This window comes from Apteryx mantelli, chromosome 23, assembly GCF_036417845.1.
Source record: "Apteryx mantelli isolate bAptMan1 chromosome 23, bAptMan1.hap1, whole genome shotgun sequence".
NCBI classification, from domain to species: Eukaryota; Metazoa; Chordata; class Aves; order Apterygiformes; family Apterygidae; genus Apteryx; species Apteryx mantelli.
This window is the reverse complement of record NC_090000.1, coordinates 8,450,666-8,465,663: the sequence shown is the minus strand read 5'-3', so window position 1 is coordinate 8,465,663 and position 14,998 is coordinate 8,450,666. Positions and strand designations below refer to the sequence as shown.

At 51.9% G+C, this 14,998-nt stretch overlaps 1 protein-coding gene across 3 annotated transcripts in view; it reads right to left on the bottom strand.

Annotated features, from left to right (window-relative positions):
- KIRREL3 (kirre like nephrin family adhesion molecule 3) overlaps positions 1–14,998 on the bottom strand; it is a 368,368-nt gene that overhangs the window by 40,238 nt on the left and 313,132 nt on the right. For all 3 annotated transcript variants that reach the window (XM_067310235.1, XM_067310237.1, XM_067310236.1), the window contains exon 7: positions 14,170–14,275. In XM_067310235.1, coding sequence (XP_067166336.1) covers positions 14,170–14,275 — 106 coding nt within the window. The remainder of the gene's footprint in view (positions 1–14,169; positions 14,276–14,998) is intronic.

The window sequence follows — 14,998 nt, the reverse complement described above, 5'->3', positions numbered from 1 at the left end:
TGGACTTCACCCCTGTCCTGCCGGCTCTTCCATGCATTTCATTTTTCCTGCCTTCATCGTCTTGACTTATCCTGCCACACAATACACATGACTAATAGCTTAACTATTACTATTTCTTATACAGATCGGGTAATCCAATTTCATCAAGTGGTTTGTGTTTCCTCAAGTCATTTAGCAGGATTATTCCTTCCTGGGGTCTTCCTACCCCTCTCCACCCCCATAGCTGAATTTCTTTAGCCAGATTTATAGAGACTGGCTCATGAAGCCACTAATTCTGCTGACGGGTTTATCCTTGTGCGCTTAGCGCCCAAGCAGCAAAGTGAACCTGCCTGGGCTGCGAAGCTGTTCCGACCTGATCTCTGCAGCATGAGAGGGCTTCAGCACACACCAGCTTTGCACCCTCGCTGGCACGGTGCTTCCAGGAGAGGGGACAGGTCGGGGGCAGGTTTATATTAACAATACACGCACAGAGGGTGACCAGCCTGGGACGTGATGAACAGCCAGGTCACCGTCCCTGATTTGGACACGGTGCTGCCAGGCTGAGACACCTCTTGCGGTTCCTCTGCTCCTCCAGCACCAACTCAGAGCAGACACACTGAGCTCCCCCTAAAATCCTTCCTTCCCCCGTGACACCTGGTGTTGTCACCGCACCATTTGGGCTCACTTTTTAGGCTCTGTTTGTCTGGATTTTGGCTTGCTCTCAGGTTGGTGGGAGGCACAGCTCCTCCTCTGGCAGGCTCCCAGTCCTGTCCTGCCAGAACAGTCAATTATTCAGGGCTGAACGGTGTCTAGATCAAATGATTCAAGTTAGGATTATCAACAGAGGCAACCGTGCTAGGAGGTGTGCAGCCCCAGGTGAAGGTGGGCGAATACTAATCATGTGAGAATCTCCTTGAGGAAGATGCCAAGAGCGGAGATTTCTGTGTAATCCAACACGGGTTCCTGCTGGCTAAACTGCGAGCAACTTGGGGATCTGGCAATTCATACGGAGGAATAACAAATGACTTATCCACAAATGCACTCCCTCCGTGCTAATGCAAAAATACAGGCAGCTTACGGGTAGAGAAGGAGAACAAAGTTACAAGTTCACCAAAAGATCTGCTCATCTTTTCACTAGAAAATGCTCATAATTTCTGTTTATCCATCCATCCATCCATCCATCCATCCATCCATCCATCATCCATGCCTAAACTTATTCTCATGCCGTTATTCTTGGACAAGCCTCTTGAATGCCCCTAGACCAGCCTGGTACAACACTGCTCTTCTGAGCTGTAGAGTTTTTCATCTCACCAACAGACAATCTCTCCTTAAGGACAGGGCAAGAAACCAGGAAGAGCAGCCAGGTCCTAAACCCTAACTTCGTATTCATGAGAAAACAGTCAAACGTGGCAGCATACTGATAAAACGGACCGACCCCCAGGAGCTATGCTATCGAATACAGGCTTTAGTGTAAAACAGTAAGGAACAACATTTCAAAAAAAGAAGTCTCCAAAAGTAAAAGCTGTAAGTCCTTAATTACAGACTTCAACAGCTGAAACCAGAGCTGAGCAGTAAGTGTTGCTTGATGCTTTACAGACAAATGGCCATATAATCCAAAGCCAACAGCTTGAGTTTTCCCTTTGCTTTAATATTTGCCAATAGCTTCTAGAGAGTTTGCACAGGAACAGAAACCCAAGGATAGCTTCAAGACTTGAAGTTAACAGAGTTACTCCAGTCTGACATAGTGTGAGGCCAGAATCCCTCTCGGGCCTTTTTGGGATGCGCCTAGCAAGGTCAGGGTGCCGTCTAAGGCAAATAAACACGCAGGATGACTTCACAGCACAGGGAGATGTGGCTCAGGGTGAACAACCCATCCTTACCAGCAGCTTCTTGATTCCTGGACCATTTAAAGCAGGACTGTGGAGGAAAATCTCTCATGCTAGAAACTTCCTCAGCTCAGCTTGTGCCATGCAACACTATTCCCTTGTTTTCCCTTAGATTTGGCTCTTTCCCAGTGAGTCCAGCCTGAATTCCCAGCTAGAGCGAGTCTGCGTGACATTTGCCCAAGCTCAGCAGCAGACCACGAGTCAACAGCCTGCATATGGCAGGATGAGCCCTCCGAATGCCAGTGTCCAAGATCAGTCCCGTACTGAGGAAATAACTGGGGCACGTGTTCCCGGGGGCTGAGCGGGACCCAACGGATCTATTTTGGGATGCCGACGTCCACTGGGTTTTCTCATGCTCCTGCCTTGCAGCTCCAACGCTGGCCTACATTCTGTAGCTATTCTGATAGCTCGCTCAAGTACAGACAGCATTTCTAAGGACAGTGCTTGGGGAATTAGTCTAATGAGTAATAACTGATGTGAACCGGAATCACCAAATCACCACTTGTTTACCAGAGCAGAGACGGTGACTGGGACAGAAGTAGATGGTAACAGCTTCATTTTCCATCTAAACTTCGCTCTCTCCCCCGCAAACTGCAATAAAGGAGTCCAGAGGGAATCAAGAAGTGAAATCCTTTCGCGACACACCGGCAGGGCTGAGGCGGGTGCAAAGCCCTGCTCCCATCCCGGGAAGGACCCATGGGACAGCCCTCATCACACACTGCCTCGTCATTCGCATCCATTTCTAGCTCACCTGCCCTATGCCGTATTCCCTACCCTCTGGCAGGAAAGCAGAAAACCCTCCAGAAGAGCTGAAGGCATCTTAAATCAACTTCCTTTCCAACTCAGCAGCTGTAAGAGGATTCATTATTTATATCGCAGAAACACAAGAGCTTAGCATATTTTAAGCTGTCTGAAATGACTTCAGTGCAACTCTTCCCCTCTCTCTTTAACAAAACACCCTGAGACATCTCCGAATCGAGCTGTGGGGGGAAACCTTTTAGAAAGAGGAAATAAAATGGAGGGAGTGAGGGAGAGAAAAGGGAAGACTGTGACCTTGGCATCGTCCAGGAATGCCCATCAGCACAGCAGCACCCGGGCACGTTCCCCGTAGGGAGGCTGGCACAGTCCCTAGACCTTGCAAGCGCTTGGCAAAAGGCACAACTTGACCAGAGGAAGCGAGGCTGGAACGGCCGGCGGCTGAGCTGCGACCTGTGCTGGCTCTCCGTCTCCAGGCAGCATGGCCTGGCCCGTGGGCATGCAGGATACGGGCTCTCGGATGCGGGGGTCCGCCGTCGCCTGGAGGGTATGTCAGGAGGGAAGGGAAGGAAGCCTCTCTGGTGCTTCACAGTACAAGCATGTGAGGCCGCATCCTTCAGAGGCAGCAGAAAAGGTGCTGAGTGCTGGGTGTCATTTTTTTTCTTCTCCCCTTTTTTACATTTTCAGTTTAGTCACAGCATCTCTAATTTCCTTAGATCTGAAGCCACCTCGTGAGACTGGAAGGGAACGATATAGAAGAAAGATGAGGGAAAAAAACCTCCAGTAATCTTGTAAAAGTCAGTTTTGAAAAATCAATTTTCTTGTGTGACAAGATTTGCTTAAGGTTTTTCGCTCTGTGAAATCAGCCCATCATCCTCCGGGAACACATGAAAGAAGTGGCAAGCGTGGTTTGGAATAACTCAGATTAAAGACCGCTAAATTAGGCTTGAGAGGCCACCACCTCTCCTGCAAAGAGAGAGGAGATCCAGCCAGAGCAGCCAACGATGCTCCGTTCCCAATCACCGGTCCTGGTGTGAGACTCTCAAAGGAGTGGGGACCAACAGGCCTGGAAAAAAATAGCTTCCTTAAAAAAAAGGGGGTATCTCACCTGTGGTACAACTGCTTAGATCTCTCCGAAAGTTACGGATGTTTAAAAGAAGTGTTAGTAGCTTTGCTTGGTAGCAAACCACAAGGTCTTTGCTAATGGGCAGAGATCTGGGTGCAAAGTTTGTGGGAAATGAGATGCTTTGGACACAGGTTCGCTCACTTGGCATGAGCCAAGTCTCTAAGACCGGCAACAGCGAGCGGGGGGCTCGTGAGGTTGCTGACTCCTGCCCAACGTATTTCCCATGGAGCCACGAACCTGAAGACATGCTGTCACTGCCCAGCTTCCTGGGTGAGCCTGATTTCTGCCTCTCGTGGGCTACATCTTGGCGTAACTCCATTGCTTTCATGGCAATTCCTCCAAACTTAAAGCAGTGCCAACACGATCAGAGGTGACTGTGTGATTTTTAAATCTTGCAAGGTTGTCTGGATTTCCAGATCAACCAGCCAGTGACCCACCGGCCTGATCTTATCATCCTGCCCGGAAAGGCTGCCTCCACGCTCTCCAGGGATGGCTGCTCCTACAACGTGCCAGAGGAGGAAAGCACTGCTCAATCACAGCATTTTTCTGCACACTGTCTAGTTGCTTCCTTCAGCTGAAACGGACTGACTTGGATTTTTTTCCCCTCCTTGATGTCAGTTTTTCTTGCTTCAGAAAGGTCGTCGTGTTTGCTCCGTTTTTCTGAGCCCTGCTCAAAACCTTGCTGACCTTTTCGCATCGAGGAGCGGGCAGCGCTGGTGCTGCTGGCTGGCTGCACGCGCTCACCGCCACCGGGCCGCGGCACCACCGGGACGGACACAGGGTGGGACAACGCTCGGGGGGACCAGCACTGGCGGAGGAGCAAGGGCTCGGTGCTCCTGCCTGGGACAGGGACAGCCACAGGGCGCCCGGTGTCCCAAACCTCTCCGCCCCAGCATGGTGAACCCTCTCGAAACGCGTCGGCAAAACCCCTCTGCCAGCCCCCTCCGTAGGAGAGGCTCCAGCCGATGGAGCAGTTTGGCCTCATTTTACTCTTTTAATCTGGTACCTTTAATCATTTCTACTTTGGGAAACGGTGCTCAGAAGAATAAAGAACTTCCCTTCTCCCCACGACCCCCTTTTTTTGTCTTTCCCGGCATCAGATTCTCTCTCCTTTACGCTCTCTCCTAATTAGTTTGAGCTGCCACCGAACATCTCCCACGCGCTTGTTCCCATTACCCTGACAAGCCAGGGAATGGCAAGATGAATCTCTCGGTCCTCGCGCCTCCGTGTGCAAGGGGAAGCTCTGCTCTCTGAGCCCTGTCCTCTCGGTTTCATCTGGAGCTTCCCGGGGCAAAGGGATTTGTGCATTTGATTTTACTTTATTTTTTAAAGCCCGCCTTTCCCTCTCTGCCTGCCGCCCAGCCACACTCCACTCCCTGTCAGAGGGAGCTGGCAGATGGGGATGATGCATCGCGAAGGAGATCTGAAGAATTCATTTCCCATTATTTTTTTATTTCCCCAGCTTTCATTTTCACTTCAGAGCAAAGGTCCAGTTGTCTGGGAGGAAGCTACAAAGAGAAACCCAGGCAGGAAAACAGAGATAGTCAGGAAAAATGTTACTGTGCTGATAACTTGAGACCTCCGTGTGCTTTGCATTCATTTCAACTCCTGCTTTAGCTGCATTTTCCTATGTCTATAAATTAGATTTATTCTGTTGCTGCTGTGAAATGCCTGCGGGCCCCTTCTCCGCTCCGTTTTCTCTTGCCTCCCTTGCCGAGCTTGGCCGCAGGAGGCAGGGGGAGAGGTGACAGCCCTGCCGAGGGAGAGCATATGGCCTCGCAGCGTCCTGGCGCTGGACAGACGGCAGCCTTGGCCTTTGCAGGAGGAGGCAGCAGATGGGAGCGCTGCCACTCTGTGGGCAGGGAAGAGGAAGGCAGCAAAAGCGGGGAGCGCGGGGGGCTGGAGCCTGGGCCCCGGTGGAAATGAGCAGCTTCCCCAAGCTCCCCGGTGGAGATGTCCGGGCCTTCCTCCTTGGGTCTCCTGCTGTTGCCCCGGTCGCCAGCTGTGCTGATCGCATTTTAACGTCTCAGGCCGGGAGTTTGCGTTTGGTGACACGCTGAAAAGCTTTAGCGCTTGAACAGGTACAAGTTGCTTTGGAGGGAGCCCGCTGCTGAGCCCGACGGGTCGCACCTCCGCTGCTGCCACTGGCTGCTCTGCAGCGTGGTTCAAACCCTTGACAGTCCCCTTTAAATATTAATGGAGATGTGACTGTCGTTTAATAAGAGCCTAGTATTGCAGACGCCCCTTAACTGGCAGAGACTGCTGGGGACACAAAAAACGTGCCGCTTATGTAGCTGTCCCAGCGCTCAGAAGCCCTGGGGAATGCAGGGTGCAGGGGAAGGTTCACTTTTATTCTGGGGCTTTCATGACTGGACAGAAGAAAGTAAGCAAAATACCGACACACATACTCACAGAAGGCATTTTTCAAAGCCATCTGAATCCATATTAAAATATATTCAGGTCCTTTCGACGCCAGAAGAGAGAAAACGGCCCCTGCTGTGGCTTGGCTGCAGCAGCACCAGGCGGGCCCATTAAATGCACCGTTTACTACTTCTCCATCAAAAATTGCCAACGAAATGCATCATGCTGAATCGCTCCATCAGCTCTCCATGATCCAGTAATCCCTTCTGGCCTTTATAGCCTATGGATCTGTGAATGTATGCTGCAGCAGCTAAGTAAAAGAGGCAGGGACAACTTTGGTGTCACCAAAGACTATTACGCTTCAAATATGCCTTCCCTTGGCCTCTCACTCTGCGAATAGAGAAGTTGTGCACGTCCAGAAACCTGGCACCCGCTCTTATGAACGGGCTCTTTGCTGTTTAGTGAACGCAATGCCAAGCCAAGCTGGTTCACGTGTCTGAGTAAACTTCCAAGACACGGCAGTGCTGTTCCCAGCAGGATGTGGGGCCCTCGATCTTGGAGAACTTGGCTTCTCCGTGGTGGCCTGAAGTGCCTCGTGAACAACTCTGGTGAGATATTCTTTCCTAGCAGGTCCCAGAAGTGCACAAATAAGACCCGAACCAGAAAGAGCTGCAATGCTCTATGGAGTTTGAGCTTCTCCTCTGGGTTTGTTAAAATAAAATGTGGGAATACTTCCCCACGGAAGGAATGCCTTTGAGACGATACAGGATAAGACAGGTGGGTCAAAGAACAGCTTATGTGTATTTTTGTTTTCTCTCTCTTTCCTCAGAGTTCATAGATATCAGGTGCCATTTTTCTCTATCTACCTGAACCCCAACAAACACGACACTTTTCTCCACCAAGACCAGCAGCCAAAATGCTCACAGACTGGTGCTTAGGTAAGATACGCGATAAACATTAAATATCGCTTTCTAGGAAGACAACTTGCTGAGCGCTCCCACCTCCAGCCAGAGGCAGCAGGACACGGCAATACACCGAACTCTGTGAAGCAGCCCTGCACGCCGGAAAAGGGACATTTCCTGCATCACAGGCCCTCCGGGCCTGGTCTCTGGCTGCACCACACACCCTCTGTTCCCGGCAGCCGCTGACTTCAACTCAAGGCAAAAATCAGCCCTAGCAAGACCCCAAAATAGGGTCAAACTGTGAAAAGGTCACGTCTTTCTGTCTTCTCCTGCAGAGAGGCAGAGGGAGGTTAGGACACCGTCTCCCATCAGGTGCATTCGAGCCCCACTGCCTTTAAAGCAAACCTCTTAAGAAGCAGTTGAGTTTGGATTAATATTTGATGAGCAGCAGCATGCTGCTGGTTCAAAGATAAAACGGTGTTTTCCAAACAAAAAGGCCCTGACTGCAGAAGGGAGCCCACTGAGCCGACAAACAAACAAACAAGCCTCCCTTCCCACCCGCCTGCCGCAAGCCGAGCCGCGCACGCACAGCGCCCGGGCAAAGACAGCGGCGCTGAGGACACAGGGTTGCCGCGGGCCGGCTCTGAGCTGCGGCACGGCCCGAGCACGCAGCCTGCGACCCGGGGAGGAGACGTGCCTGGAGCCCTGAAATGCAGTGGCTGCGGTTCACCGAGCTGGCCGATGCAAGAGGATCTGCACCGGTTTGGGTACCCGCCACCTTTGGCCTCAGCCCAGGTGGAGCTTGCTCGGACTTCAGGAAAAGCACCGGTGGTCTGAGAGCCCACCAGCGTGCAGCGACGTGGCTTGAGCTTTGCTTGGACACATGAAGCCTCCTGTGATGCCGCACAGCACAGCAGAAGGGGCTCCCTGGCGGCACCCTGCTGCTACGGGGCGCTGACGGTGGCGGGGGAAAGCCGCCCCTTCCTCTCCCCCGCTGCGGCTGGCGTCGCTTGGAGCTGCCGCCTGCCTCCGCCGGCGCGTCTGCGGGCAGAGCACCACGGAGCCGCTGTGCCAGGCTCCGAGAGCGAGGCGCAGCGGCACGGAGCAGCGAGGGCGGGCGGCTCCTCCAGCCAGCCCAGGCAGCGAGCATATGTGCGGGCAAATTGCACAGACTGCTCTTCCTCTAGTAACGCGCTTCCCACGCGCCGCGGCCTCTTGGCGGACGATTCTGGGATGGAGGGGGGAGGAATATGGGAATTTACTGACTTTCTTTTGCTGCAAGCAAACGGGCAAGAAAGGGAAAGCGCGAGAGAGTAATTAGCTGTCGCCGTTGTTCTGCCACCTGTGATGGTGGGTAAAATTAATGGAAAGCAACAGAAGTCAGGGCTACGTGAACTGACTCGCAACCAGGCCTCCTCTTTGCTCACTTCAGATCTCTCTATTTGCCAATCTTCTCTTGGCTTTTGATGTCTGTTGTGTGTCTGTGGGGTGTTTTTTTGCTGTTATTATTTATCACTCGCAGTGAGAAAGAGAATCTTTAAAGTGGCAGAAGAAAATGGGAAAGTTTAATATTGCAAGAGGCAGAGTCCCTCAGCCTTTTGGGCTTCTATGGTAATGATTATTTTTGCGGAGAGATGGGGAGCTGGTACAGCCAGGGCAATAATAAATATCTCACTCTGGTGCACTGATACAGTGCTCTCCTCCTCAAGGCTAGCAGAGACCTTTGCAGGTAACGTTATCTTTGTAATCACGGCGGGGGACGTTTCTAGCCAACCTCCCGCATCGGCTGCGTTTCTGGGGTGCATGGCACTCCTGAAACAAGGCCTGGGGCTGACGGACAGACGGGCACGTACAGACAGAGGGACAGCTATCCCTCATCAGCTGCTCCAAGGCATCTGGCTCTGGACTGAATACGGCAGCTGTTTAACAGTATGTGCAACTCTCCGTAGCAGCCTAGGACCGGGCAGAAGATCCAGCTGACGCTGCAGCCGGAGTGAGGTCAGCGTAAGGGCTTCCCCGGCCCAGGTGAGAGGGAAAATGTGCAAACAACAGAAAACCCTGCTGTCGGGGTTAATTCACCCCTACGCCAACCGCCCCCCCCCCCCCCGAGCCTGATGCTCAACCTCGTGAGCGCGACACCGTGATCCCTCGCCAGCCCTCTGCTCAACGCCCCGTTCGCTTTGGTGATGCCGCCCATCCCAAGGTGAGCAAGGCTGCGGGTGAAAGCACCTGAAACACCTGTGGACAAGATGCTTCTTGTAAGGGAATCGCTGCCGCCGGAGAGGGAGGCAGGCTGGGATTTTAGCTTAAGCAGTTTCTCCAGCTGCTGGGGGTCCTCAAATAAGAAAACAAGTGAAGAAACCACGTCTCCAGAAAAGGACCACCTGCCCGGCCCTGACAGAAGAGAAAGGCACTAAGAGACTGAGATGGAAGCAAATTTATGACCGAGGGTTCTGGCTTTTCCTCCCATTAGAAAATGCCACTGAGGCCAAATGGAAACATTTCACGGGAGCCTGTCAATTCTGACAAAATGTCATTTAAAAACCCCCTCAGAACAGAACATTCTGCTACGGCTGTAACTTTCCATTCTGACGCTGGGAACAGAACACTCCGAGTTTTCATTTCTAAACAGGTTTTCGTTATATTAAAAAAATGTATGTGATGTATTATATAAGAGAGAACATGAACAAAACCTCTTAAGGAAAAAGCAGCTGTCTTGATTTTATCAAAACTGTGTTCTTACATTGACTGAAATGTGGGGTTTTGGCGGGGGTGGGGGAGATTGGGTCTCCTGGGAAATTTTGTTGAATTGTTTTTTTTCTTGCAGGCCCTTCTGTGAGGGCCTGCGCTTCCAAGCGCAGGCAGCAGCACCACAGGCTGCCGGTGCGTTTATTGCTAACGTGCAACGCGGGTCGTGGGCGCCTCTCGGCCAAGGGTCTCCATGCCCTCGCGGAGCCTTCGGGCAACGTGCTCGCGTGAGCTTGCTTCTCCCAGCTGGAAAACCACGTGGTGCAAAGCCGCCGCCAAGAGCCCCTGTCTGGCTGGTGCCGGGCGGAAGGAAAGGAGACGGCGCGCTGCGCTGGCGATGCCACCGCTGCAACCCGCTGCCACCCTTTCGGCAGAGCCCGGTGACCCTTTGGCCGGTGGCTCTAGGCACATGGGACGCGGTGGTGGCCATGGGACGCTCATGGGGGGCACGCAAGTGTTGTGTGACAGCGTTGCAGTGTCAGAGCCCGGTGCAAATTCAAGAAAGGTGACAGCTTGCTTGCTTATTCATAACAGAGAGGGCACTGCAGAGCTGGCTGTGGATTTATGCCCAGAAAAGGGGATTTATACTGTTTAGACATCTTCCTTTGTGTTCAGAGCTGTTTACTGACAAACATATTGGGAGGTATTAAAAATAAACGTCGGCTGAAGACGAAGATCTGATATTTCTATCTGAGGATGAGGGAAGCCATAGAAAATGTATCAGAGTGGATCTCTCCCCAGGGAGAGGAAATATCACACTTCCTTTCTGTTGCCAGTTTATTATCTATTGCTTGTTTTTTTAAGGCAGAATAGGTTCATTTTCACCAGTCACGGGCTCCTGCTTGAATCCCTAGCCTCAAGCAGAGTCCCTCTCCCTGGGGAGACGTGAACGGCGCACACCGAGTGACCCTGGGCATCCCATTACTCACACCACGCTCATGCTCTCCTGCCTTTTCACACCTCTGAGACCCACGTCTCAATCCTGGGGCTTTACATGTTCCACTCCTTAATCTGTTTTCCTTCCTAGGTAGACGTGAGGTGCAAAAGGCGGCTTGGCTCATGTTTTCCCCTGTCACAGCTCCCAGCGCCTGACCTACACAGTACAGTCTGTTGATTCCAGCAAGATGTCCTCTCTCTGTCTCTCTTCTTCCCGAGGTGCCCTCAGAGCCGCTGCCTCCTTCATCCCTGCGCCCACACGATGCTCTCGCCTTGGGCTGTGTGCAACACAGTGCCCGTGGAGACTTTCGCGCCCAACAGTGGGCTTCAGCTGGAGGGACAAGGCTGCCACAGTGTTATAGGGGCTGCTGGTGGTTGGGCAAGTTATTTGGGCCACCCCTCATGATTCAAAGAGTCCTGGCTTTATTTAGGGCAGATGCTTGGCATTTACAGTGCCCCTTTAGGACAGGCATGCATTTTCATACTTCTGGAAATGCCGGCAACTAGTGGATAAACACTACAAAAGGTCTGAGGGTCTCGCTGCTAATCATGGGTCTTGCACTGCCAACATCCGGGCCATATTCTGCAGGAGTAAATCTCTTTTTTCTTTGGCTGCTTCAGCTCCAAGTAGGATTCTTCAATTTCCATACTAAAGCCTTAAATCCTGTCCTCTCTTTTCAGCTGTGATGTCCTGCTCCAGAGGACACATGGAGATGTCTGTCTCCTTTTCATAGCTGGTGAAGAGCTTTGGGATCTTTTGGAAGGGAACTGAAAGTCCCCCAAATCAGTCAAAGCCATTAAAGGGAAGGAAGCCCTGCAGTGCACTCGGAATCCTGTTTACTTGTCACAGTGGTAGGGAAAAGCCTTGTGTGATGTTAACATGTTAAGGGAATTTAAGAAATGCAAAACTAAAGTGCTTGAATTTTTCATGCCTCTTTTTTTAAAAACCTTTTTATAAGAAAATATAACCTGAAAAACTGCATAATTAATTTTGATATGAAAAAGTCCATCATGAAACGAAACATAAAGCACTTTGCAGGAAAGTGGAGAGCTCTGTGGTGCAAGGGAGACCAATGCTCAAGCAACCAGGAAGGGTGCAAAGACACATGGCCTTGAGATGGGAAAGGAGGAAAGAAGACGGCTGCAGACGGCACTTGTAGCTACAGGGGACAGCAAAAACCCTGCACTGATGGGACGACACCAAAGGTGGGAGAAGAGCACGGCGGGTCTGCGTGCTGTTTGGTGGAGAAAAGCAACCCTGCGTTGCTTTGGCCGGGGAGAGCCGCATACCCAGAGGGTGGAAACAGCTGGGACCTGGTACCAAGAGGAAAGAACAGACCAAAGCCTTTCAAGGCTGCTCTAACACGCACCGGGGCTAGCTGGGGCTTAGCCCAGGGCAGAGCTGCTTTGGGCTGCGGAGACGCAAGTAAAAGCCCCCTCCCGCTAAGGCCGAGCTGAGGATCGGGCCAGACGAGCTGTCTTTGCAGCAGAGGTTGTCCCGCTCTTGCCACAGTCTTGTTCCTCGGCCAAACGCAGTTGTTTTGCCTCGGACTGTACAAGAAGCAATCGAGGTGTAACATGCACAGGGGAAGTTCACCCAGATACTTCCCCAGGTTGTCACGCGCTTCTTTTTTCTTCCTAACTGTAAATATGGAAACAGGACTATTTGTATCTTTGACATTAATTGACTTCTCAAATTAATAACTCTTCTGTGTAACTAGGAATGCAATTATTGCTTTGCTGTGCTGATAGCAGATATCCAGCCGGAAGGAATCATTCCTACCAGCAAACTCGACTGCACTAATTAAGCTGTACAAGTCTAACAGGAGGTGGGTCATGGTAACCTGTCCCTGGAGGTGCCTCCTCCGTTATTATAAACTGGTGCTGTTGCAAAAACATAACTGATTGCATGCGTGTGTGTGCATGCGAGGAACTTCAAGTCAGGAGCGATGAACGGCTGATTACAGTGGTGGGACATGAGTATATGTGATTGCTGTGAAACGTCTCCATGCTGGCTCAGACAAGGGCTGTCCTGACCAAGAGTGGGTACCGAGCTGGAGCCAGGAGCCAAGTAAGATGCTCTCTTATCTTGAGGTGTGATGCAAACCCGCGCCTCTTTCCGTATCTTTTTGTTTGCCTAGCCTGAGAAACCTTTGAGAGATGGGGTGTTTCTTAATGCTAGCAGTTCCCACCGGACCCCATGAGTATTGAGGGGCCCATGGCAGCGACTCTGTGCAGAGCTGTCTGCGCACCCTCTGCAGCAAACGAGACGGCGTCTTTGAATGCAACACAATGAGTAACGCGTCTCACTGCTGCAGGACGCGACCCAGGCTGTGATCCTGCTCATTATTCCCTGCCCTTGGTGATTCCCGATCAAGGGAGGCTCGGGACCCACTTGGCACAGGGGAGCAAGCTGGGAGCCCCATGTGTTACCTTCTGCCCATAGTTATTGCAGTTTCAAGCAAGACAGTTTCCTCCTGCAATTCCCCCCTGCGATGGCCTCATCAGTGCCAAATCGAGCCCTTCAATCACTCATGCCCTGCTCCGAGCTCACCGTGGCCAGTGGAGGGGCACCAAAAGAAGACCCTGGCTACATCCTTTGTCTTAATACAGAGCTGGAGAGGAAGGAAAAGGGGCCTGGGTACCACCGTGGTGAGAAATGGCTTGATACACAGATGCATTAGGAAGGGAGGGTTGGGGGTTATGGCAGAGGGAGATGGCAGGTTTGACTTCAAGTTTCGTGTCTTGCAAGCTCCCCCAGCTCAAAAATAGTCACGGATGAGGCTTGTTCCAGACTGTTGAGGTTAGAGAGGCCTGGGGCAGGTGCTTAAGGGTTACATGGAGAGGTTAATGGAGCTCTATTGTTCAGAACATAAAAGATTATGCAGAAAAAAAAAAAAGAATTTTCCCATAATAGAGTTTTCATTCGGCGCATTTTGCTAGTTATGTCCCCAAACAGATGGCTCCGCCAACTCCGTGCCAGGCCTCTAATCCTCTCTAAAGCACCAGTGAATCTCTGACCGAGGACTTGCTGCATGCAGCAAAGCGTACCAGACGGCCTAATGCGGCGGCAATCGGAGCCTCTTAATGTATAACAACATCATCAAGGCAAGAACGGTATCGTGGAGCCAGGCAGCGCTGGCTTCCTCAGCAGCAGGAGAACTATGCCAGAGCAGCTCTGCGGGGGTCAGAGGCTGCGTCTGGCTCCAGTGGTCACATCCACCGGCCAGATGAGCTACATCTAAGCACAGCCTGGGGAGGACAGCAGCGGCGATGGGGGTGAGCTCGAATAAATGCCAGGTGGCAATAAACACGGGAGCAAGTGGAATAGCTGCCAGAAATTGCATTCAGAGCCATTGACCACTCTTGTGTCACCCAGAAGAAGTAACTCTGTTTGGAGTGGGGGATATGAAGGACTCTCCAGTGGAGGGCTGGAGCTAAGGTGCAGCGATGGCGAGCGGGGCGGCCAGCTTACCTGTACTGGGTCACGGCAGGGTTCGCCTTGGCGGAGCAGTGGAACTTGACAGTGTTATCCTCTAGGACCGGCTGCGGCTCCACGGACAAGTTCACCAGTGGTGGGTCTGCAAAGAGACAGTGACAAGCCCGTGAGTGATGTGAAGATCACAGTCCAAAATCCCATTGCCCACTGACTGCCAGGCTCCCCAGGTTTTCTGGACCTGGAAAGCAAAACTTGGTCGTGAGAAAACAAGGCAACCCCTGCTGAGACTCCTTTGTGCTGGGATATAATGCGCAGGGCTTTGTGAAACAGGGTACAGGGTCACATTGTGCATGCAGCTGTACAGATACGCTCTCGGACAGCTCTTGTCTTGGATAAACAGAGAGGGGAGCCAGCGCTAGGAGGAAGGACTACAAATATCCACAGCCCAAGTGACGTGACACCTTGGTTACCGCTTCGTTTCATGAGTAGGCGCAGCCCCAGCCTGGCTGGGCAGGCCTATTGCGTTTCCGCCTCAGGAAAATGTTATCTACCAGGCTGGTTTTCTTTTTCCCTTTCTAGCTCTATGGTCACATGTTCCTCAAAGCAGGCAGCACTCAGCCAAAAATATCTTCAGCCACTTCCCTCCCATCTCCCCTCTGTGCCCAAGAGCCACCAGCAAGGGGTTCTTTCCCAGGATGCACAGTGAGATGAGGGTTTCTCCAACACGCATACGTATACCTCATATAGGGGAATCCTTCTGGACCCAAGCCTAGATGAAAGATGCTGTCCCTGCCTCTCTGTCCATCTACTGCTACAAACCAGACCCACACACAGAGCTGATATCTGGGAGTAGAAGAGGCTCAGA